This window comes from Metopolophium dirhodum, chromosome 5, assembly GCF_019925205.1.
Source record: "Metopolophium dirhodum isolate CAU chromosome 5, ASM1992520v1, whole genome shotgun sequence".
Taxonomy (NCBI): Eukaryota; Metazoa; Arthropoda; class Insecta; order Hemiptera; family Aphididae; genus Metopolophium; species Metopolophium dirhodum.
Window position 1 is genome coordinate 5,855,536 of NC_083564.1, and position 26,728 is coordinate 5,882,263.

General features: G+C 29.7%; 2 protein-coding genes across 2 annotated transcripts; both read right to left on the reverse strand.

Moving 5' to 3' along the window:
- Positions 1 to 12,664: 12,664 nt before the first annotated feature.
- On the reverse strand, positions 12,665 to 16,509 carry LOC132944103 (uncharacterized). Its single transcript, XM_061013275.1, has 4 exons — positions 16,411 to 16,509; positions 15,479 to 15,631; positions 14,105 to 14,272; positions 12,665 to 12,950 (listed from the first exon to the last, which is right to left on the reverse strand). The coding sequence occupies exons 1-4, from the start codon at positions 16,507 to 16,509 to the stop codon at positions 12,792 to 12,794; spliced, it is 579 nt and encodes a 192-aa protein (XP_060869258.1). The 3' UTR covers positions 12,665 to 12,791.
- Positions 16,510 to 21,879: 5,370 nt separating this feature from the next.
- LOC132945905 (uncharacterized) lies at positions 21,880 to 25,494 on the reverse strand. The gene is made up of 4 exons (XM_061015717.1): positions 25,399 to 25,494; positions 24,089 to 24,241; positions 22,520 to 22,687; positions 21,880 to 22,141 (listed from the first exon to the last, which is right to left on the reverse strand). The coding sequence occupies exons 1-4, from the start codon at positions 25,492 to 25,494 to the stop codon at positions 21,983 to 21,985; spliced, it is 576 nt and encodes a 191-aa protein (XP_060871700.1). The 3' UTR covers positions 21,880 to 21,982.
- Between the last annotated feature and the right edge of the window lie 1,234 nt (positions 25,495 to 26,728).

The window sequence follows — 26,728 nt, forward strand, 5'->3', positions numbered from 1 at the left end:
AAAACCACTCTCCTTACTGATTACGGCTGAAAACACTCCTCACAGAATATTTTTCTCCGACGACACCCTCACCTGCTATAAATGCAACCTCACCGGACACACCTCAAAACAGTGTAAAAATCCCACACCGGATCCTCCTAACATTATGTTTTATGAATCACCAGACCTCAACAACACTATAAACATCACTGAAGAGAATTCAGAACATAATGAACCGTCAATGTATATTGATTCAGAAAACACAAACGTTCCCTCTAATACATCCAAAGTGCAAAACTCAAATCAACCATCTCTTCTTGATGACCCTATAACGACTGAATCATCACAAGAATATAATACACTAACACCCACAACCAACTCGAAAAAAAGAACTGCACTCTCCTCTACATCTTCAAGTATAACCGCTAACTGTCCGTCTCCTAAACCTTCGTCTCAAGACACGGTCTCAAACGACAATATCACTCCAAATGCAAATTCAAAAAAAACATCTCAACCAGCAACAAAAAAAATAAAACGCACCAATTCCATTGAACAAATAATCTTGAAGCTTGACGAAACATTTGAACCCATAAAAACTTACTTCTCAGATACACCAAACATGAAAATAAATTACGATCAGTTTAAGTACATAATCGAAAACACTCTTAGTGTTCCCGACCCAACTCCGACATTAGCACAGTTCAACATCAGCGAATTCGATATAATCGAAGTCATCGAAAAAGTACGACCCAAATTAAAAAATTCAAGCATGAAAAATAGACTCACTAGACTCTGCAACACTTTTCTCGAAAAAGCCCTAGTAACCGAACCAATCAAATCTTAACAAATATAATCTCAAATCAAACACAAACCTTTATATTTAAATGCAGTCAGAACATGAGAACATTATTCAATGGAACCTCAACGGACTAAAAAAAAATATCGATGAAATCAAACTAATAATCAACCTACATCAATCAATTGCAATATGTCTCCAAGAAACCAACCTAAAATACGATGAATCTCCTCCCATTGTTAACAACTTCCAATATGCAAATAAAAACCGCAGAGACTGCCTGAGGGCAAGCGGGGGTGTGTGCATCCTTATAAATAACTCATTCCCCTGGGAGGAAATCCCTATCACTTCAAACATAGAAGCAATCGCAATTTCAATCACACTCGAAACAAAAACCACCCTCTGTAACATCTACATCCCAAATCAATTCAACTTCACACTCTCAGATTTAGAAAACATTATTAAACAGCTACCAAGACCTTTCATCAACGTAGGGGACTTCAATAGCCACAGCCATATATGGGCTCATACAAAACGGATACAAGAGGAAAAATCATAGAAAAATTACTAGAACAAGATAATATTGTAATTCTTAACAACAACGAGCAAACCAGAATAAACCCCTCCGATAGAACCCAATCAGCTAACGACTTAACATTCTCCACTCCTACCATAGCACAAAGACTCCACTGGCAAGTACTTAATGAAATATACAACAGTGACCACCTTCCTATCTCGATTCAATTCATCTCCAACTCGACCCAAACGAGCCATTCCCCAACAAAATGGAATCTCAAAAACCCCGACTGGACCTTTTTTTCAAGCCTTCTTGAAAAGAAAATCAATTCTACTAATTTTTCCGATGAAGATATAAATATCGATAAAACAGTCACTAAATTCACAGAGAACATCATAGAGGCAGCAGAACAAACAATCGGCTACTTAAACCCCTTCTCCAAAAAACTTCAAGTCCCGTGGTGGAACAATGAAATAAAAAAATATATATCACTGAAAAATAAAGCACTTAAAACATTCATCAAAACCAGATCATCGGATGACCATATAAAATTAAAAGAACTCAGAGCCAAAACAAGATTCTTAGTCAAATGCAATAAAACTAGAACATGGCGAAACTTCACTGCCAACATCGGAGCCCATGTAGACCCCCACATAATGTGGAACAAAATTCGTTCATTGCAGGGACGGAAATTTCACAAAAATATTTATCTGACCATTAACTCATCTCTAAATACCGATTCAACTTCAATCGCCCACCTCTTATGTCTACACTTCGATAAAAACTCCAGTAATGAAATGTACAGCCACGACTTCTTACGGGAGAATGCAAACAAACCACCACCTCAACCCTCGTCAATATCACCACAAAACTCACATCAGTCCTACTTAAACAGCCCAATAACAATCGAAGAAATACTGAAAGCTCTTAAAAAATGTACTAGTAAGAGCACAGGTCCTGATAATATCCCATATATTTTTATTCAAAACTTCAACATCAATTCACTCCAAATACTACTAAAAATTTACAACTTCATATGGAACCACAACGTTTTCCCACAAAGCTGGAGAAACAGCATTGTGATCCCCATAAGTAAGCCAGGAAAAAACAAATTCTCACCTGAAGGATACTGTCCCATCTCTCTCCTAAATACATTATGTAAACTCTTAGAGAAAATAGTAAATCAACGTTTAATATGGTTTCTAGAACAGTCCAACTATTTCACTCCTGAACAATGTGGATTTCGGAAAAATAAAGGTACATACAACTGTCTATCAAAAATACACACACAAATTCAAAACACGTACTCCAAAAATCAATATTTAGGTATGATTAGTCTAGATTTGATGAAAGCCTACGATACAACATGGAAACCACACATTTTAACTAGTCTCTCTAAAGTACTCAGCCAAAATCAAATGTTCAATTTCATCAGAAATTTCCTTAAAACAAGAACATTCCAAGTAAGAATCAACCAATCTCTTTCCAAAGTCTTCGAACAAGCTAACGGAATACCTCAAGGATCAACTATTTCGGTCACTTTTTTCTTGATAGCCATCAATAATATCACTCAAAACATATCTTACCCTATCAAATCTACCCTCTACGCGGATGACTTTAATATTTATTGCCGGAGCAAGAACTTAGCCACCGTTCAATGCCACCTTCAAAAAGCCATCAACAACCTACAGAAATGGACTCAAATATCTGGCTTCACTTTTTCCCCTGAAAAATCAAAATGCATCGTATTTACACGTAAACGCTTTCAAAATCCAATTAAGATAAAATTGGGCGATCATCTATTAATAAATTACAATACAATCAAGATACTCGGTATCACTTTCGACAAAAGATGCTCATGGACACACCACATCGACTTTTTGAAAACATCGACCTCTCCACGCCTCAATATTATAAAAATGTTATCCCATACCTCATGGGGTTCCAAATCTCATGTACTGTTGACAATTTACAAGTCTCTCATACTATCTAAACTCGACTACGGATAATTTATTTGGACAACAGCTAGTAAATCAATTACAAAAAAACTAGATACCATTCACAACGCCGGACTTCGTATGTTCATCGGTGCTTATCGCTCAAGCCCAATACCCAGTATCTACAACTTAGCATGTACACCTCCACTAGACATAAGAAGACTGAAAATAACATTAAATCACGAATTAAAATTAGCAAGCACTCTTCCTTCACTCGACTTCAATCCAAAATTCAAAACTTTATCTACACTACTTCAGGAGAACAATCTAGTCATCTCCAATTTATTAACTATTTCACCTCCCCTAGCTCCCCAATGGATATATCTCAATGAAACTAACACCTAACTCTCCATATTAAAAAAAAGACACTTCATCTTCAATATATAAACAAGAATATTTCCACTTGATACAAAACATAAAATGCGAAAAAATGTACACGGATGCATCCAAAAATCAAATCGGGATCGGAGCTGCAGTTGTCTGGAATAACCTTGAATTTATGTACAAACTCCCTAACTCCTGCTCAGTCTTCACTGCCGAATCATTCGCAATAATCAAAGCCCTCGAGTTAATAACTGATCATCAGCTCCAAGACACCATCATCTTTACTGACTCCCTCAGCGCCATCAATAACATCAAAAATACTAATAACCTATCAGACATTGGCCTATATATTCAAAACAAAATATACACGCTGCAAAAAATTAATAATTTCAAAATCAAACTTTTCTGGATCCCCGGACACTCCAACATAATTAAAAACGAGCGCGCTGACCTAGCTGCCAAAACTGCAATCACCTCTTCACTATCGCCCCCCTCAAATATCATATCATACAGGGACATACAAGCACTGATAACTAATAAATGTCATCTACGATGGCATCAGAAATGGTTATCCTTCTCCACCAAGCTAAACAAAATAAAACACAACACAGACAACTGGACATTTCCCTTCGAAACACCAAGAAAATTTGAAGTCATCATAACAAGACTAAGAATTGGCCACTCGCAAATCTCTCATAGTTTTTTAATGGCCAAGGAAGAACCTCCAATATGCACATGTGGCGTCCAAATCACCATAAGACACATGCTCACCGAATGCCGTACATACCACACCCTCCGATCAAGCCTCAACCTGCCCGAATCACTCGCCGAAATACTCGACAATCAACCCAAAGCCATAGCCGACATCATCCAATTCATCATAGCAGCAAACTTTCAACCAAAAATTTAAAATTAAGTCCTCAATAGTTTATTCATATTTAACATTAAACATGTAATTTAATCTTATGTACCTAAACCCAAAGGCCTATGTTGCCAAAGGCTCTTTTCCTCTAAAAAAAAAAAAAAATATAATCTTCATTCGTCAAATTTAATTTTAGAATTATGTAATATCCAGGACTACGATAGTCGATGATGAATCTATCATAATATTATATAAGTGAATAAATGGCTTATCTGACGTCAAACACTTTATGTAAATTAGTTGCCAAATTAATCTCATTGTTTAAATGTTAATAATTCGTATGGTTTATATTCAGTATAATCCAGCGCAATGGTAGTGGCGCGAATCTAAGTAAAAAAAAGAAAAAAAGAAATGCCATTAAGGATCTCCCCTTAAAAAAGCACCCCCACATTAACCCCTGTGTATTGCTACAAGTGTTTTAAAGTCACCAAGCTAAGTTCAATTATTTAGCAGACTATTTTGACATAAAGGATATCTATAGACCAAAGACTATGCTATAATATGATATCAAAACTTTTAGAGTCATTTTTTATACACGGGTTGTTTTTGTTGGGATTCTGTATACATTAAATAAACGTGTATAATACTTCCAAAGTCAATCGAATTTGAATGTTAACAATAATAACTAATTAATTTTAACAACTTATGTTTTTACCAAATTTTTAGGGCATTTGGTATTTTGTGAGAAAATATATTTTCTCTCCACTTTCCAAGTAAATTTTTGGCTGGTAATTTCATTTCCAGCTAGAAAAAAATTCACCAGTTAATAGATCACTGATGTGCGTTTTAGATGCCAAACCTTAGCTTATGTACAACAAACTACATGTTTCGATGTATTTGCTTATAGTGTTCTAATAAATTGAAAGGTATAAAAAAATCGTTTTATATATTATATCTCAAGCCCATCGAGTTTATAAACAGTTTATTAATTTATAATCAAAATATATATAGATAATACTTACCGTATTATAATAGGTATTGTTATCTTGACTACAGTACAGTTTAAACTATCATGATAATATCATTTTTTGTTTAATCGATTACTTTCATCGTATGGATAAGTGGATTACCTACGCTTTATAGTATTATTTTACCACTGTAATACAATATAATATAATATTATTATATTATAATTTATAGGGCTCGGAAGTTGTAGGAGTTGCATATTTTTCTGTATGTTCTCAATTTATAGCAGACCAAGCTATAAATCCGTTCTATACAATGACTCTATAAATACAAAAATTAAAAATTCATATTTTGCATATTTTGCCAATTTTAGCTAAAAAGTGCATATTTCATTGATTTTATACACATATTATGCATATTTCATATTTTTCAAAAAAAAATTGATTTTTTCTTTCTTAACCTGTATATTTCAACTAATATTTAATATAAAACTCAAAATGACTAATAGTCAATTACGGAGTTAATAACAGTGGTGTACTAATGTGATACGCATTTAGTCTATCACGCTAGTATGCCAAAATACTTATTTGTAGTACTATCTTATCGTCGATAAGTTATCGTAAATATAATGATGGTTTCTTCATTTATCGTTACTGTCGATTGTACACGATTGATGTTTGACAGTTTCGTTTTAGACGTCGTATTGTTAGTAGGTGAAGTGCGTATATTTGATCAATTTTATATTTAATTATTTATTTCGATTTTATTAAAATGCCAAAAGACGTTAATTTACAAAGATATTTAAGAGAATATGGAGACGTGTTTTCAACTGATGGCGATATACTATTTTGTAAAGTATGTTCAGTTAAAGTAAATGCAGAAAAAAAATTTACGGTCACGCAGCATTTGAAAATAAATAAACATGAAATGTTAGCAGCTCGTCGAAAGGTCGAAAGTAAGTCCTCAGAATATACTCAGCAATTGTTTATTGCATCTAACAAAAAGTCGGTATTTTCTAAAGATTTGTGCAAAGCACTAATGACAGCAAATATTCCTGTGCACAAAATTTCTAACACCGAATTCCGAAAGTTTCTTGAAAAGTACACACTACACGCTGTTCCTAGTGAAAGTACTTTAAGAAAAACATACATAAATGACTGCTATGACGAATGTATGTCGGAAATAAGGCAATATATTACAGGAAACAAAATATGGGTGTCAATCGACGAAACCACTGATGTGGAAGGGAGGTACATCGCTAACGTAGTTGTGGGAACATTGTTGTCAGATGGTCCTGGTAAAATATTTCTTTTGACAACGGAAGTACTTGAAAAAGTCAATTACTCTACAATTACAAAATTATTTGATAATGCAATGTTTTTACTATGGCCTAATGGTATACGCCACAACGATGTATTGTTATTTTTGTCTGATGCAGCATCTTACATGAAAAAGGCAGGCGACACTATAAAAGTTCTCTATCCTAAAATAATACACGTAACATGTTTAGCGCACGGATTGCACAGAGTTGCAGAGGAAGTTCGTGTAAATTACCCTAAAGTGGACAAATTAGTGTCAAGTGTAAAACAAATTTTTTTAAAAGCCCCTTCACGAACTGTATTATTTAAAACTGTAAATCCTGGAATACCTCTTCCTCCAGAGCCGATTTTAACTCGTTGGGGAACTTGGATTGAGGCCACATCTTACTATTGCAAATACTTTAGTAAAATTCGTGATGTAGTGAGACAGCTCGATCCTATTGATGCGGTATCAATAAAAAAAGCGCAAAACCTTGTCAACCAGCGTTCAATGGAACCTAATTTAATTTTTATAGATTCAAACTACGGGTTTTTACCGACAAAAATTAAGCAACTTGAAACTCAAGGGGTCGAGTTATCTAAAACAATAAAAGAAATTACACAAACTAAAAAAAAAATAGAAGAGGTATCTAGTGAAGTAGGAGTTGCCATTCAGAAGAAGTTAAGATATGTATTGGAAAAAAATCGCGGTTTCGAGACTAAGATGAAGATTTCTATGATACTCACGGGAGATAGTGAATCAATGGATGGACTTCCGGAAGAGTTGACAGGCGATGACTTAAAGTTTTATAAATATGCACCGATGACTTCAACTGACGTTGAAAGATCGTTTTCTCGATATAAAAATCTTCTATCGAATAATCGTCGTTCATTTGAAATAGAAAATCTTAAGAAAATATTGGTGGTTCAATGCAATAACTTAACAGGTATTAGAAAACATGTATTTTTTTCGTAATTTAAAAAATACTGAAAAAATATTATAAATTTTATTTTCAGCTCAATAAGATGTCAAAATGCCAACCAGTTATACTTTTTTTTAGTTATAAATATTTTTTATGTATATGATTAATTTGTAAACAACATCACTGATGTATTTAATTTTTGGAATTCAGAATAATATTTTTTGCATATTTAACATTTTTAATGCATATTTTGCAATTTTTTCGTGCATATTTGCATGCATATTTTACCTTTTTTAGCTCCTACAACTTCCGAGCCCTAATAATTTATTATCTTATATTCTTATGGTATATAGAATAAGACATAAGTAATAAGTGTCATACATAGCACACATACAAAGTATATTATACATAATGTATAATGTGGTCACCACTAGATAAAGATTAATTGGACTGTACAACTAGGTACCTGTGTAATATAGAGATCTTAGAGACCCATATAATTCCTTCACAATAGTATTAGTTTCTTTATTTTGGTATTTTTATCATTAATAATATTTGTGCGATTCGCATATTATTACAACTGTGTACTTATTATAATATGTTAAATAATATATAATTTAATGAAATTACTCCATTTTAGATTCTGATCGGAGCAAATGAACATATTGATTTTACAATGATGTGTGTTTTTTTAAATATTTTTTTTTACCTTCTGTCAGCCACATTTTGAATAGAAAAAATGTTCTGTTTTCGAGATCAGCGTCTTTTCTAATGGAGAAGTGAATCTAGTTAGTACTTTTGGGAGGTAAAAATTGAAAATTCCATGTAATTATAGAAAGCGTCAAGAAAAAGAAAAAAAAAAAGAAAAAAATGGTAATTATTATGCATAAACAAATTTTTGAAAAAATCAATTTTATTTTCAGTAAAAAACTAAAAAACACAGACCTTTGAAATTTTTATTAAATATTTGTAATAGCATTTTCAATTAATAGTAAAAACTTCGAACAATTGTATCTCTTTTTCAGCTAGTTGACTAGTTTTAAGAAGCTAGTTTCAACTAGTATGAAAAATGTTTAGAAATTTGTAAATTTTGTTAAAATTATTCTTTATCAAAACTTTTTCACTTTGTAAAAAAGCTTGAAAATTTAATCAAGATTTCTTATAAGTTTTATTAATATTAGAAATACATCGATATAGGCTTGATTGTTTTATATATTTATTTAAAGTTCAAATTTTGACAAAAATCATCAAAGTTTTGAAAATTTTCAAACAATTTTTCAGTTAGAAATTCATAAAAATTTATTTTTCATAGCTAACATAAGAAATTTTAATATAAGGTTCCTATATCAAGCTTATCTTTCTCCATCAAAAATAAAGAGTTTACTGGAAAGTCATGCTATTTATAGCTATGAGATATTTTTTATTTTTATTAATTTTTTTTAAGCTTTTTAATTAGATTTTTTATACAAGTATGACTCAACGTCTCAGCTCAGAATCGTTTTTCGTATATAATGATTTACCATTGAATTCATAACATCGATTACAATGACATGCTCGGCAACTAATGTACAGTAGAGCCGTTGGGGCCGACTTGTCACCTTTTTTATATTTCTTTCACAACAGTATTTTCTTTTATGCTGTTGTTTCTTTATTTTTTTATTAGAGTATAATTCCATTAATTTTCATTAAAAGAAAAAAATCATTTGACATTCCTTTATAAGTAGTAATAAAAATGTGTATGCTAGTATGGCTATTATTAATACAATATATTATCATAAAATAGTTAACAGATGAACAGTTTTTTGTTAAACAAATAATATCTTGCTTGTGAAATAGTAATATAGTAAATATTACATTATATTATCATAATTCATAATATACCTAATTAGTAATACATAAATTAGTAAATTCAATTACAACAACTCACGAATTTCTTCGCACTTATCGTAAATAGGTACTTCAAGAGTCCAATTTCCAAGGAGCAATGTTGAATTGCCTTTATGACTTACATACAATATGTTATGCTGGATTTTATTGTTCTTCGTAGGATTGCAATTATGAACCTGATTGATGATAAATTGGTAAGGACCCTAAACAGAAATATTAATCAGTGCTAAAGGTCTTTAGTATTATTTTATGACGCTCATTTATTATCTTATTAAAGGGAATACATATTTGTAAGTTTGTGTATGCCTTATTATTATTTGCCTTACATGCTAATTGGCGATTACACAACTGATTGTCGCACTTATGAAAACCTTCAAACACAACCGGAAAAATTTCCCTTGAACTTCCGGATCAAATATTTTCAGCTATTAAATCTTATTTTGACTACATTATAATATTGCTTAATATTATCTTACTAAATTTTACTAACGTATAAGCCAACACACACCGTATGAAACCTTATATTAAATTATCGGATTTTTGTTATTCAAACTAAACATTTATCTATACGCCTATATTTTTAACTAAAAATTAATTTGCAAATTTTAGTGGTTTTGACGAATCTTAATAATTTTTTTTTGTGTTTGTTATAACTTTTGGGATTCGTCAATTAGAATCCAGCATTAATTCTTTCTAGCTTCAATCTTCAATTTTGAAAGTGGTTTCTTGCAAAAATGTAGATCTAATGTTTGGTAATGTCCAAAGTAAAAAAGTAGTGTTTTTCAAAATGCATGAAAAAATTAAAACTGTTTTGAAATATCTATTATTACAAATTGATTTTTTTATTTGGTTGGAATTCAAAATGAAGTTACTTTGGAAGCATGCATTTTTAACAAATATTTATTTTGACATTTACTATATGCTTAATAAAATATTTTAGATATTTTGTACATTAAATAAAACCACATGTTTTACAGAACTTACGAATCTAGTAAATGATGTATCTAAAGTAAGTTATCGACATTAAAAACAATTATAATAAATTCATTTTAATAAAATAACTAAAACAATATTGAATATAGTCTAAAAACATTGGGTTTGCATTTTGTGACTTTATTATTTGAATTATTTATTGTTTCATTGACTAGGTACTTAATATTTAAGGGGAAATAATGGGTTCCCTTAATATGGTGTTTTAACAATGTTAAATTTAGTATTGATATTTAAAATAAAATAATTTCAGCAATTCATTTACGATTGGAGAAATCGGAAACCGTATTAAATCTGCAGACGACCTTGAACTAATTGCGAATATCAGTTATATATATTTAATAATTTTATATAATGGTCCTTTATTAGCCGCTCTTACAGCAATTTCAAACGTGACATCTATAATTATATTAGGTAATAGGTATAGTAATATTACAATAGGTGATATTTACAATAAAAATACCATATTAATTCACTTACGATTGGAGAACTCAATAGCGGTATTAAATTGGCAGACAATCCCAATATAGTTGTGTGTAACAGATGTATAAACAAAAATAAAATATTATGGTTCATGATATCTCTTTCTTGTTGGTGTCTACATTAGTATAAAACAGGTACTATTCAACGAGTGAAACTGAGTTTCACGAACACTAGGTACTAACAATAAAAGTAGCTTTTTAATATAAATGTTTTCTGTATTTTGTTTTTTATTGTTTAAGTTGTAATATTTATTAATATAATAATATATAAAAAACTGATAATTCTTTAATCCGTTTTCTACCTTTTGTTACTCATCAAAATTACACAGTTGCCCATTACAATATTACTTTGATGTTGATATGATATTTATTTTGATGACTTATTTGATAAATTGACACTAATAATACAGGATAATTCACCAATCATGCTCATTCAAACTTGTATTTAATAATTTATTTATTCAAAATTCTAACTTTTGGAATTATTAAATATACATAAGGAGTGTCTTGTAACGATTTAAATATATGTTTTTTAAATGAGTACTCTCGTTTTTACTCTAAATTATTCAGAGAATCATTTAAAAAAAAAATATTTTATATACTTAAATCAACATTTGAACATGGACTTTTTCAGTTATTAAATACTAAATACAATGTTAAAGGAGCACATAATACAAAAAAAAGGAAATCACTAGGCGTTATATTACTGAAAGCAATGATGGACACAAATATTGTATCCAATGCAATATTCTAACCTGAAAATAACAAAATATATCATTGGAGACAAGTTTGTCAAATTTATCAAGTTAGTACCAGTCAAAGAGAACGCTCGAAAAAGGAAACACCGAATCTTATACATAAAAATGTATTTAATGAATTAATACATAGTTCTAATATCATCATCTAGATTTACACTGATACACTGATGTATCTAAAACAGAAATTAGTGTAGGAATATATTTAAGTTGTACATCAAAACATAACTAAGATATTCCAATTAAATAATCATAGTACCCAGCATTCATACAACCGAATATCTAACACTTCTTAAAGGAACTCAATCAGCTCTTATAAGGTTGATGAAACAAAAATAGACATAAAATATTCTGTCCCCCAATTCATTCCCCAATCATATACTTTTGATAACATGATATCAAATATTTTTTTAATAATTATTATTCAATAAAACCGTGGTAAATTTGAATAGTTCAATCAGAGTACAACGGTCGTGTAGCAATGTACAGTATGTTAATATGTATCCGGGATAATAAGTACTAGTGGAGATCTTGGCTTTAAAAATAAATCTTTCCACATCATATGAAACAAAAATAGACATAAAATGCTCTGTCCCCTATTCAATCTGTGATCATAAATACTATTTCAATCTATTGGAGAATTTGGCTTTTAAAATCGGTAACCATTTTTCCAAATCTGATAAAGATATACGATTTATGTGTATAGACTCCAGGACATTTCAACGTAAAGCTAAACGAGGAGGTATAGGAGCCTGAAATACAATAAAAAGCTTTAATAACGTAAAATATATTTACTTTCATAACTTGTAGACGTACAAAGAAATTAACATAGGCAGTGTATAATTAAAATATGAATTTGTTAAAAATAACTATTGAAAAACTGTAACTCAAATAGGTACAAGGTAAAACATGTTTGTGTGTGGGTGCCTCACTTATAAAATTTAGAAATAAATCAAGATTTGAATTAAATGTTGGATCTTGTATCCAGTGCTTTGGTAACGGAGTTACAATACATTTAAGGGCGCTTAAATTCTATAATGTAAACTTGACAGCCGAACTTTTCATTTTTTCGTGAATATTGTACATGAAATTTGTATGTTCCATAAAAAAATGATTTTGGCACATTGGTTTCCTTCAATACCGACTCATGTATACCATTACCTAAATAAACACCCTGAAAGTATAACAACAAGTATCCAGAATACGTTAGAAAATAATTGTATTAATAGTCATTAATAGATTATGTACAACTGCTTAATCAGTTAAAATTAATAACAAATTCATTTTTGTGATGACGATAATCGAATGATGCGTATGATTATACTTATAATAATAACTAATTATAAAAAAAAAAGATAAGTTGCTGTACAGTAGGTTACAAGTGGGTCAATGTATAATGGATTGCATTAAACTTCAATTTAATGATATAATGCCATTGTACAAGAAAAATGATTCTGAGCGGAGATGGTTTGACAGTCTGAATATTTTAAATTGTTAATATTTATTATAGCCTGTAAGTTGAATTAATATTATAATATTATTATTTTTATTCGTTCCTATGGTGATAAATAAAGCGTTAGAAATTAAAATCCCGTTTGTAGTGGTGTTTTGTAATTGGTCGGTGATTTTTCCCGTGGCATTAAATGACTATTGAGAAAATCGAAAAATGACCTCTTTAAAGAACAATCTTGATCCAATTAGCTAAGTATAAGATACTATATTATCTAGAAATCGTAGCACTCCTTCTGGTAGAAATTTTGTATAAAGTGTGGCGTACGAGTTATGTGTGGAGTTGTGTATTTCGCTCGTAGACAACATACTTGTGTTACTTGAGGAAGGTAAAGATGAGACATAACACATTACGTTTTAATTAAGAAGAATTTTTATTTATTGATCGAAACAGATAAAGAACATGATAATTTTGAGTGAGTGGGATGAATGGTGGTCGCGTGTTACGGACAGACGTGGTGACATCGTTTGCCGTATCGGGACGTAGCAGATCTCGGACTCGGTCGTGTAGCCCAAAAGCACAGGACAAGTCGAGCGAGTCGAGAGCAGGTCGAGGTAGACGCGTGTGGTCTCCGGGAGAGTCATCACGGGAGTGAGCGAGTCGGGCCCGGCACGCCGCAACATGACGGACGTGAGTCGGTGTCGCCAACCGTGGCAGGGGGACTGTAGAGAGGGAGTAATTTGGTGATGGCTCACCACAACAGGATAAAAATAAATAAATAAAAAATAAACACCATTGTAAAACCACTAGCTTCCTTCCTCCGCCCAGAATCTAAAATACAATAAAATATTATAATATGTTTTAACTTAGGAATTTACCGGAGGTATAGGACAATTAAGATTTTTAAGTCCAAAACCATGCACGAATTCATTCGCTGCGTTTCCTATTAATTTTTTTATCGATGAGCATGCATTTGGTGTTGTATGCATGAATACATTTTCTTTCCATTTTCCAAACGAATCTTTGAGAGCCATATTAAATTCTAACTACAAAAACATGTTTAGCGGTTAATGGATCATTGATATGGATCTGCAAACATAAAGCTAACACATTTTCAAAAACAAACTAGGTATTTTCTGAATAAAACAAAAAAAATCCGATTTATTTTTGTGATTTCTACATCAGCTACGATTTAGTACAATTGTTAAAGTTTAAACCAAATTCAAACAGGTTAATTTTATATATACAGGTGATTCATAAAGGATGCTCACCCCCCTTATTATTCAAAATCTTATTTTTCGAATTTTGGTTTAAAATTAAAGACTATATTATTAAATTATTAAGATTTTTGTATTACTGAGTTGCCTGAGGCAATAATATAATTTTCTGCTTGTAAAATGAGAATACCCTTTTTTACTGTAAATAATTTAGTGGATAATTTTGATGTACTTACCTAATTCAAAATTTAAGCGAGTAGTTTACTAGTTTCTCAGTTATTAAAATGTATATAATAAGGATAATTGTCCTTAAAAATAGTTTTACAAAAATATAAATTAGAAATATAAAATGTATTATACTTGGATCATTTTTATAAATATAAATTGTCAATAGATTAATATTAATTACTGAAATGTTCAAATTTCTATAGCCCCCCCCCCCCCATCATTCTTCCAAATCCATCATCATAGAACATTTATCCTTAGTACAAAAAGTTAATAAATCAAAAACTATTCGTAGCTTATGTAATTAATTACAGTAATCCACTAAACAATTTACAATAGAAAAGAACAGTTTTCGTTTAAAAAACAGATTTAAATTACTACGAGAGTAAAATACACTCCTTAGCTATTATAAGAAGTAGGCACTAACATTTTCAAGAATTTAAAAATATGGTACAAAAAATGGGAAATTTTAGGTATTTTTAAAAGTGCTCTAAAAAAAAGATACTCAATGCGTGAAAAAAATATTTAAAATTGGACAGCTCCCTAATCGCAAACACCTAGTTATACCTATTATGCAGTAATAATGTTGTAATATAGTAAAATGTGTAACTATACAAATTAGGTATCTAAGTATGTATTTTTGAGTTTTTATAACAAATTCATATACATTTTAGTAATGAATAATAAAAATATACATAGTTATAACAAACACATATGACATTGTGACAGCCACTATTATATGGTTCTCACAATGTCTGTATTTTTAATCTAACTTGATATTTGTGATATATTTAAATTCTAACCACTTACGAAAAAAGTGTCGTCAAAAAGTACATCGAGAGTAGTATTTCCAAGGATCACTGTTGAATTGGCTCTGTGACTTATGTAATAGTTATGCTGGATTTTATTGTCCTGTGTAGGATTGCAATTATAAACCTGTTTGACGAAGAATTTGTAAGGGCCCTAAACAGAAATATTTATTAGTGCATAAGGCCTTAAATAGTATTTTACTACTTTACTATTTTTACATTATGTGGTATGCATATTTGTGTAAATATTATATTATTATATAATATGTTTTTTATGCTGAATGTCAGAACTTATAAAAATCTTAAACACTTTCGGACCAAATATCATCAGCTATATTAACCTAACTTAAGGTTGAATTAAATTTTCAAACTTTCGTTATTAAAATTGAAAGTTTGATACATTTTTAACTGCAACAACTTTTCACATTATTGTAATTTTATCAAATTAAAATTTTTAATTTCTAGTTTTTTATCATTAGTTAATAATAAAAAAATAGTATGGTTTCTAGTTATAAATTGGATGTAGTTTATTCTAATTTGAGTTGTGTCAAAAGTAATAAATTTACAGTGTTTTTTTAAATAAATAGTAATTACCAAATAATCGGAAAACAAGTAATTGAAATATTTGGCTTTTTAATTGAATTCAATAACCAATAACTGAATACAGGCATTTTTCAAAAAAAATATTTGCATCATCATTCACTGGAATGTGATACCATTTTTAATTTATGGCTTTGTCAAAAATCTCGAAACAGTATTATGTACTTAATGTTATTGAACGTGACTTCTAATTTCTATTATAATATTATAGTATCTATTATATAGTATTATACTATTATGAGTATTATTACAATACCTAATACGTATAGGCTATTTATAAAACTGCGATATTTATGATAAAAGTATCCTTTCAACAATAAATTATTCACTTACGATTGGAGAACTCGACAATGGTTTTGAATTTACAGACGATCCCAACCTAACTGTGAAGATCAGTGGAATAAGCATACTACAAAAAGTATTGTGTTTCATGGTTTGTCTTCCTTTGTTTTTCTGGAGCCAATAAGTAGATACAAACAGGTAAGTACTGTCAACGATTAGAATATAGTCTACGCCCTATGGGTAAAACCTAGTTCCACGTTCACAATAGGTGCCTATTTAATATTGCTTTTTGAATATTAAACTGAAACATTGATTTTTCAGGGTTTTTGTTTGCCATTGTTTGCATTGTAATATTTATTAAAAGGTCTAATATACTACGTTCATGTATAATTATATAAATTTAATTTTTTCTGTCATTATATACATGTACGCAGTTATTACAATGGTATTTATTACTACACGGATTGTGATAATATATTAATGACTTATTTGCCACATTTGAATAATTTTACATCAAATATTATATATAGATTATAACTTACTTTTTTTACTATCAATCACTGTTTCGCCTTGCTTTGTTCTGGTTGTTGCGTTCGATACAATTTCAATTTAATTGGAAAAATGTAAATAAACATTTTACGTTTTATTCTGATCATGATTTTTAATTTTATACTTTTTTAAGTAGGTAAGATTTATCTTATTTTATTGTTCATCATATACATATAGAATACCTGGATAAATGTTTTATACTGCACGATTTAAAATTGGAGAAGAAAAAGATTAACTGTTGAAGATATTGTCATATACCTACGGTCTGCGTGAACTTCTGTCTCCTTTATTTTATCTTTAAGTGAAAATAAAAATTGAATGTAAATTGTATTTTATGTTAGCAATAATAACAACCAATACAATTTGCTATGTATCGTATTAGATTTATAAGTTTACTGCTTTATTTGGCGGTTGTGATACATACTTAACAAAGGGTTTTTAATCATAATAGTTGAATGAATAAACATAATAATATAGTGATGATGGAACTGGTGCGTTTTTTAGTACAAAATACATGCCTTACAGGAAAAACTCTCACGCCCTGTATAATAGTCGGATTTCGTTTTTTTTTCTTATTTAAAAGAAAAGAACATTTTTTTGGTCGAGTCAAAGCCGATGCTTAAATAGATTTAAATAATGCATAATATTTGTTCTTTTTCAAAACGTATTTTCCTACTATTATTTAAATAAAAATAAAAATTCAGCATTTCATCTAACCTGAAAAATGTTCTATCCTTTTATATAAAAAAAAATCAACAAAATCTGACTATTTTATAGGATGTGAGAGTTTTTCCTGCGAAGTAATTTTCGTTTATATAATACACCGTATCAACCTCCCCACCTTTATAAATAGGTATCGAGCCGTAGATTAGTGGACAATAATTATATAATGACTGAAATAGAAAATATAATTTTCCAATTTTATAGAATTTTGGAAATTGGAAAAACTGGCATCGATACTCTTAACGTTAAATTTGTGTTAGAACTGTTTGTAATAAAATATCGTATAATATTATGAATGGGAACTATATGTAAGAATTATTAAAATAAAGCATCAGTAGGTGTGTGTAAATAAATAGGTACCCAAAATAATCTATTCATTTTTTTTTATTTCACATAATATTGCATAATTACGATTTAATTAATATTTATTATTTATTATTATTGTGTGTGTGGCTAAATAACATTTTTAATAATTCGTATTGGATAATGCTACAAGGTCACTAATTATTAGTGTTGAATACCATAGGGATATAATGATGGACAGTATGGTTTGTATGTTGTTCTATAATATCAAATACGTATATAGGTGTAGTAGGGTGGTAGTATTACTACTTTAGCGTACAATAATATGTCATTAATATAATATACGGACTCCCAAATTATATAATCTGAATAACCTTAACATGCAATATGATATTCATTACATATCGAGTCATTAAATGTTATTACATCCACTTAATCAACACAAATAACAATACATTTTTATTGTATTATTTTATCGATGGTATCAAAGCAGTTGTAAGGCCAGTCATATTATATAGATCGGGAAGGTTGGCAGTGGACAATAAAACAGAACCTAGGGAAAGTTTAGCAAAGATAAGAATGATAAAGATGTGTAGAGTGACTATAGCATCGAATATGAAATTAATTCATTAGGGATAGTGGGGTTTCATAAATTGTGAACAAAATTAAGGAGAATAGGATGAGATGGTTCGGTCATGTTATGAGAAGAGGTGAATCGGAAGCAGTAGCTACGTATATTAATGTATAATAAAATAAAGGGTAAGGAAGACCAAAGAAGAGATGGATAGATAGCATTACATGAAAATAAATGATATTATAAGACAGCTGAGCCCTATATTGAGTGTAGGACAGGGGTAGTTGACCTCATATATAGTTGGCGGCGAATGGCAATGAGAAAGACAATAATTAGGTATATTATATTTATTATAATTTCGGCGTTGATACAACAGTTTACTCATAGTATATTTTTATATACCTACCTACTATATTTAAAAAATTTAGAAATTGATTATTACTATTTTTTTTATTAATTTTTTCTCTGCGCAATACTCCAATCAACTAATCAAGCACCTTGGTAATAATCCTAGAGCACTGTCCAACCGCTTCTATGTTTTGTGTATTTGAGTCTGTGTCTTGGATAACAATATTTTAGAATGACTTTCAGTATTTGATCTCTGGGACTTGAGATTTGTGTACGATATCCATTTAATTGATATAACAGTCGTACCAGACAAATAATTGACTTATCCATTTCATTATAAAGCAACAAAGGTTGATTTTACTGATCTGTATTAAGAGTAAGTCAGCGCATTATTTCTTTTCTTTCTCAAAACCACGTGCAACATATAAAATTGGGCGAATGTAAGTTCCTACACGATAGAAAAGGTACATATGTAAGTTCCTATACGGTAAAAACCAGGTACCTACACGTATGTTAGTTCCTACACGGCGGAAAAGGTTAAATATGTATATACGAATTAAAAAAAATAAATATATGATGATTAAAAAATATAATAAAGATCGTTATAGAACATTTTCACAAATAAATATAATATAATAATATGGTGATTAAAAAAATATAAAACAATCGCATAATAGAAATTTTATATTTTATGAGGTTTATTTATATAACTTAAAAACTTAACATAATCGTGTTGATTAATTTTGTTCGTTGTATAATCTGAAATTTGTTTATTGATGAAATCTTCTTTTTACTGATTTTTGGTTTTTCGTTACTAATTGTGATTCTTATTTTAATATATGTATTTACTTGAAAAAGTTTGAGAATTTCAATAATTTTAAAAACATGTGGATATTGGTGATAAAAATTTGAGTTAAAATCTAATATAATTTTTTTAGGTATTACTCTAGCTATTTTTATTGTTTTCAATAATGCAATGTATGTCTTTTTTTCTTTATTTCGTAATAAGCAAAACACTAACGGAATGTATACTCTATTTTTAATGCCATGAATCGTGTATAATTGCGTGTAATGTTTATCACTATAGTTAAAAGTACCAGCTATGAGTTTTAAATCGGGTAAAATCAAATCCCCTTGGTTAACATATTTAGATACTTCTTTTCGTATTATTTTTGACGGTTTTTCAACTATAGAATCGACAGCTTTCCTTACTAGAATAACTAATTTGTTGTCGTTTTAAACTGCTATCACTTTCATGATTGTGATCAAAACACGATTTATCTCTATTTATTAACTGGACATTTTTACCTACAGTATAAACTTTTGCACTACACTTATTTATAACATAACGCCACGTATTTTCATTTTTTTTAGATTTATGATGTTTAAAAAATTTAAAACTAGCAGTTGTTTGCCTTTTTCACTCAACATAATGATACATTCTCGCTCATTGTGACGGATAAATACGGATGTACAGACACACGGGTGTTTCGAACAATACTAACAAAACTTAACAGAAATAATCAGATGAATTTTCCGTATTTTGTCAATATTTGAACTTTAAATGCTTATAAATAAAAAAAGCGACTAAAGATTTTTAATATTTTTCAAATATCATAGTAACAATATAGTAAGAGCCTTGTATTAAACTTTCAAGATTTTTACCCTTTTTACTTTTTTAAATAAAGTTTTATTGACATCCATAGAAAAAATACTAATAAAATTGGAAACTGAAAATGTTCCTCAACAATTCAAAACAAATCAAAATATTTTTAAAATTTTATCGTGTATAGAAAATGCAAATATAAATAATCAGTAAAAATTTCATGTATATACGTTCATTTGTTTTAGAGTTACACCAAAAACCAAAATCGATTTTCTCTAAAACAGATTTTGCGTAAAAATTCCCGTTTTTCCTTAATTTTTCTTTTGTTTTTCACGTCGCTTTTGAAAATTACTGGGAATTTTTTACTTTTGACCCCCCAAAGTACCAACTAGGTTCACTTTTCTATCAGAAAAGTTACTGTTGAAGAAAATCCAAGCACTTTTACTGCCCTAAAAAGTGATGACAGGCACAAAAAAAAATAAAAAAAAAAAACACACATCATTGTAAAATCAATACATTCATCGCTTCACTCAGAATCTAAAATTCAGATTATACAACAAACAAAATTAATCAATACGATAATGTTAAATGTTTAAGTTATACATAGAAATAAACCTTTATAAAATATAAAATTTTGCATTATGCGGTTTTTATTATATTTTGTAATCATCATATATTTATTTTTTTAAATTCGTATGTACATATTTAACCTTTTTCGCCGTGTAGGAACTTGCATATGTACCTTTTTCTGCCGTGTAGGAACTAACATATGTCCGTGTAGGAACTAACGTATGTAATTGTTTACCTGCTACTGTCGTGTAGGAACCTACTATTCCCCATAAAATGTACGTCCAGCATACCCAACTCTAGATCGTTACCTTTAGTCTTAGAGTGAATTCACCTATTGTCAAATTTTTAGTTAAGAAAATAACCTGTGTCTCTACGTCTTACCTATTTTATGATATTTAAATTTTTATAGAAGTAATGAGCGTGTAAGGTATTATCATTAAAAAAACATGCTTATAAATAGAATAACAATTAAAATAACGTAAAAAATCGAATGTATATCGACACGGGTAATGTCCTTAACTTAAAGTTTGATAATAGGTGAATTCACAATAGCCACACATGATTGATTATTTGGTTCTAATTATCGTAAATTGTCTATGATAAAAATGTTTCTACATTTAATAAGAGGGAGAAAACCAATGGTGTTTTAACATCTTCCTATTGTAGTGTATCTACAATTGATTTAGGTTGCTTGGCTGGTCATAATTAGGATTATTGGGTATGAATTTATGATGCATATTATATTTTATTATGTAGTATTTTATTTGTGTTTTACATATAGGTACATAAGTAATTTTAAAATAGTTCATAATATGTACAGCAGTTTAATTGGTAAGTCATTCATAAATAAAATAATTCTTGAAAAAAATACAAACAATTGAATTTTTTTCTAAATTAAAATTCAGATATTTAATAAACCGTAAAAAAACGTAGTAAATATGAAATACAATTCAAATACGCTTAAATTCCATAATGCAAACTAAACAGCCAAAAATGTCATTTTTACGTGAATAAAACATATGCAATTTGTATGTTCCATAAATAAATATTTTTGGGAAATTGGTGTTCGTAAATATTGACAAATCAAAACCTGGAGCTACATATTTACCCTGAAAGTATAACAACAATAGTCAATAGGACTGTATAGAAAGTATGAAATCAATTTTTTTAATAATTCTTTCATAGTTTGTTTACAGCGAGTGATTTAACCAATTTAAATATAATTCACTACAACAACAATCAATCAAAGCGTATATTTGCAGTTCATAAAATGGTTAACCTGGCCTCAAGTATGCTTGAAAACACAGTATTGGCCAAATTAAATCCATTGTTAATTTGTTAATATTCTTATAACTTATAATTTATTCAAAACTTTGCCGTGCTTGCTTTAATTAAATCAGAATAAAATTTCTACGCCAATCAATTTGTATGTTGTTAATAATAATAATTAAATAAAATACCATAATGTTCATAACTTAGATTTTTACCGGAAGTATTGGACAATCGGTGTTTTTAAATCCTACACCATATATGAACGGAGTCCACATGTTTCCCATTGATTTTTTAAACGACGAGCAAGCCTTGGGTGTCTTATGCGTAAATGCATTTTCTTTCCAAATTCCATTTGCGTCTTTGAGAGCCATTTTCATTTCCAACTATATACAAATGTCAATCGGTAATAGATCTATGGAACTTATCTGCATGATGCTAATGCTAATGCGTTTTGGAGAACAAACTATGATAATGTTTTATTTTGGATTGAAAAATTACACCGCGCATTTAGGTGTATGATTTCTACACCAGCATCGACATAGCGTAGCTACAGTTTTAATCTCCCCTCCCCACCACAACATAAAACAAAGCCTATTTGATTGACTATTTAAAAATATTTATGCCTATGTTCATGCAGTTATAATTATGTTGTAAACTTGTATATAATTATATAAATTACTTATATGGATTGTTTATATAAAAACATCATAAACACAATTATTATAGTACTTACCTATAATTAATAATATAAGTATACATACTCGTTACGTACTTAAATTAAAATGTAACAGCTGCAACTAAAATATTGTTCTCGCACAGACAGTATTTTCAAGCTATTATTATAGTTTCTGTTGCATCTATTGCGTTTTACTGAATACGTATGTACCAAGCTTTAGATTATTGTAACTGTAGTGGAATAGTGGATTATTTATATATATATATTACGTATATATATATCATGTTATATAATATGGTACTTGCTGTATTACCAGGGAATAAATGAAACCGCGAAGGAGGTTCCGCCTGCCACGGATAGTATACCTAATAATAGGTACTTGTTTTGTCTTACGTGAACAGAAACAAACGAATATTCGATTATGATTTTAATATTATTAATAGCAGGTAAGACACCCTCAAATAACTGGTTTTATTTTTTATCTAAACCAGTGATTCCCAAACGGTGTGCAGTGAAATGATTTTAAAAATGTGCCGTGAAAACTCGAAAATTAAATAATTTAAAAATAATATAAGTATAATATTACTAGACATTATAAAGATTATAATATTTATCTGTAACACTTTCTGTCCACTTAGTTTTGTAATAGACAACGTTTATTAAAAGTTTACCATGACTTGGTATATCTGACAATAATGTAACACGATGGACAAAAATTTGTGAACCACTGATCTAAAACTTCCTTGAATCGTAAAAACTAGTCGAGTGCTTTTGATTCTATAAGCTTCGGCCATGCACTTTGCCTTTTAAATAGAATAACTGTTACCCTTATCTTACTGGCTCTAATTTTAATACTCTTACGACCCACCCGGGATTCCGAAAAATAGTCCGCCAGATTTGATTTGTATTAGCGTAATTTATATAAAGTTAACCCAATTAATAATATCTGTATTACCTATAGCCTCCAATCTATAATTGATATAGTCTATATTATAATATATTATTATTCGATATTATCTACCGATTTGCTTCAGTTTATATAATCCAAACATACATCCATACAGGTAGGTTCATAGGTAGCTACGTTGGTCAAATTATACCCACTTACAAAAAAAGTGTCGTCAAGAGGTACTTCAAGAGTAGAATTTCCAAGGAGCCATGATGAATTGCTTCTGTGACTAATATACATGTTATGCTGGATTTTATTGTTCTTGGTAGGATTGCAATTATAAACCTGTTTGAAGACCAAATCAAAAGGTCCCTGAACAGAAATATGAATCAGCACATAATTATTATCTTAAATATTTTTTTACTATAACAGGAATTTTCACATTAAAACGTAGGTTAGTTAGGGACTAGGTTAGGTATACATACTTGTGTATAATTAAATAGAACGATATGTATACCCACAGTACTATTTTTACACTTAAGATCAGAGGCGGATCCAGAGCAAATCCGGAGGGCAAAAGTACAAAAAGTTCCAAAATTGGCTACAAAATTGGCTAAACACAGTGTAAAACAAAGGAAAACTACGATGATTTGGGGGGGGGGAAATGCCCCCTTTGTCCTCCCACGGGATCCACCATTGCTTAAGATTCTAGTTACTAGAGTGTTAAAGTTAGTTATTGATATGAAAAACAATAATCAGATATTTATGTATTTATGATATAAATAATATCATAAGCAATACCTATATTCTACAAGCATTTATATTGAAATTCACGACTTTTTTTAGACTAGTTATTGAATATTGTTTCATTAACCAATCATTTGATATTTAATTTTGCACGCTGGGGAAACGCAAAAAAGTCCAATCTATACAAAATTCAAACTTTCCAAAATCTAGCGCTTCGTAAATTATTAAATTCCCCTCCCTATGTATCTAATCATACTATTCATTCAGATTTAAAAATGCCTCTAGTGCATGATGAAGCAAACATTTATTATAAACGTTTCCACCACCACTTATTATCTCACCCCAATCCACTCGTTAGAAATCTCTCTACCCCAACTATCACCGGAAACCCTCCAAGAAGGTTAAAACGTAAATGGTGCCGTGACTTGCTTATATAAATCAAGTACTAAATAATTAAGAATACTAAAAAAAAAAAAAAAAACGAGCGAGAGTGTCATTAATGGGGGGCTGCTCTCATCAAACGTAATATGTACTATATAATTTATTGTAAACTGTTTTTATTATTAATATTAATTGTTTTGATACCTTATATATATTCTGTTCACATTTACTTATTGTGCCTAAGGTATAGATTGTAAATTTCTTTTAAAAATAAAAAAAAAAATTTTGCACGCGACTTGTCAAATCATAATAATATAGCATTATTAAAATGTACACAATCTGTTAATTGTAAGCAATATTTATCATGCAAGATAATTTATCTTAGCAATAATCTCACTTACGAATGGAGGAGACAGAACATTTTTTTTATCCACAGTCGATCCCGAACTAATAATAATGGTGATCATGAACAGTTGCATAAACATAAAAAAAAACATTATATACCATTTTTATTCCTTTTCTGATATTTTGATGGTATTGGTGAGTATACAAACAGATACTGTTTAACGTGTAAAACCGAGTAATAGAAAGACGCCATTGTTTAATTTTTGTCTGCTGTTTTTCCACAATTGTTTGTATTGTAATGGTATGCGCTAAAATTAAATACTTATTGAATAAGTCATATTATTATCGCAGTATCACACTGATATTTATTAGTATACACGAATGTAGTGACTTATTTGTTATATTATTTCAATACATTTTCAACCAAAATATAAATACGTGTAGCTATACACAATTATATCATAATTATTATAATAGGTATAATCATTTTCATTCCTATACATTATACTATTATCCTATGTTGGGATTTATCTCATTGCGGTGTTCCTACTATGTAGAATTTTCAGACTATAATATATGAGTGAAAATTGAAAAATAAAAAGATTATCAGGGCGTTTGTGGTGCCTATAACACTTTAAAGGTCCCCACACACTGCAGCAGTGGATGGTGGTGGTGGCGTTAAATTCTATTGTCTTGGTTTTACTTCCGAGGTGTGCGGTGAAATGTGTCCTGCATCAATTCACTGCCACCGCTGCAGTGTGTGGAGACCTTTACACGTACAAAATCACTACGGTATATATTTCTTTCATCTGAGTTGACCGATTTCTGATAAAAGAAAGGTCAACTCTGATGAAAAAAAGCATACAAATTCAGTTCAAAACAGTACAAATTACAACCATCTAAAACACTGTAACAACTATAAATATAAATATGTTACATGACACCTATGTATATAATACGAACTCTACCGTATGTACGAATAACTGCTGACCGATACATTAATTTTAAAACCAGGGCTTGAAACCGTTTTCCAAACCGAAACCGAAACTAATCAAAAACGAAAACGAATAAAAATGGATACCGGTATTGAAGTCAAAACCGAAAACAGGAAAAATCGGATACCGGTATTATAATTTAAAACCGAAACCGAAAAAATTGGATACCGGTATTAAATTGAAAATTGAAACTGTAAAAAATTCAAAACCGGTATTAAATTCAAAACCAAAATCTGAAAAATTGGAAAACGTTATTTTTTTTTTTTTTAATTGACGTGTTTTTAAATACGTAAATTCTATTAATACGCATAATTAATACTCATAATAAAATTGAGATCATGATTAAAATGTTGATAACCATTTCATTATTCACATAAAAAAAATTGGAAAA

What these genes read in the sequence shown, in the direction of transcription:
- LOC132944103 (XM_061013275.1), bottom strand. Translation starts at nt 16,509, where the DNA reads ATGAAACACAATACTTTTTGTAGTATGCTTATTCCACTGATCTTCACA. An exon ending in CATTGTCGAGTTCTCCAATC is followed by an intron (nt 15,632 to 16,410) that starts GTAAGTGAATAA and finishes ATTTCTGTTTAG; the next exon opens with GGCCCTTACAAATTCTTCGT. An exon ending in TTAATTGTCCTATACCTCCG is followed by an intron (nt 12,951 to 14,104) that starts GTAAATTCCTAA and finishes TTATACTTTCAG; the next exon opens with GGTGTTTATTTAGGTAATGG.
- LOC132945905 (XM_061015717.1), bottom strand. Translation starts at nt 25,494, where the DNA reads ATGTTTTTTTTTATGTTTATGCAACTGTTCATGATCACCATTATTATT. An exon ending in ATGTTCTGTCTCCTCCATTC is followed by an intron (nt 24,242 to 25,398) that starts GTAAGTGAGATT and finishes ATTTCTGTTCAG; the next exon opens with GGACCTTTTGATTTGGTCTT. An exon ending in CCGATTGTCCAATACTTCCG is followed by an intron (nt 22,142 to 22,519) that starts GTAAAAATCTAA and finishes TTATACTTTCAG; the next exon opens with GGTAAATATGTAGCTCCAGG.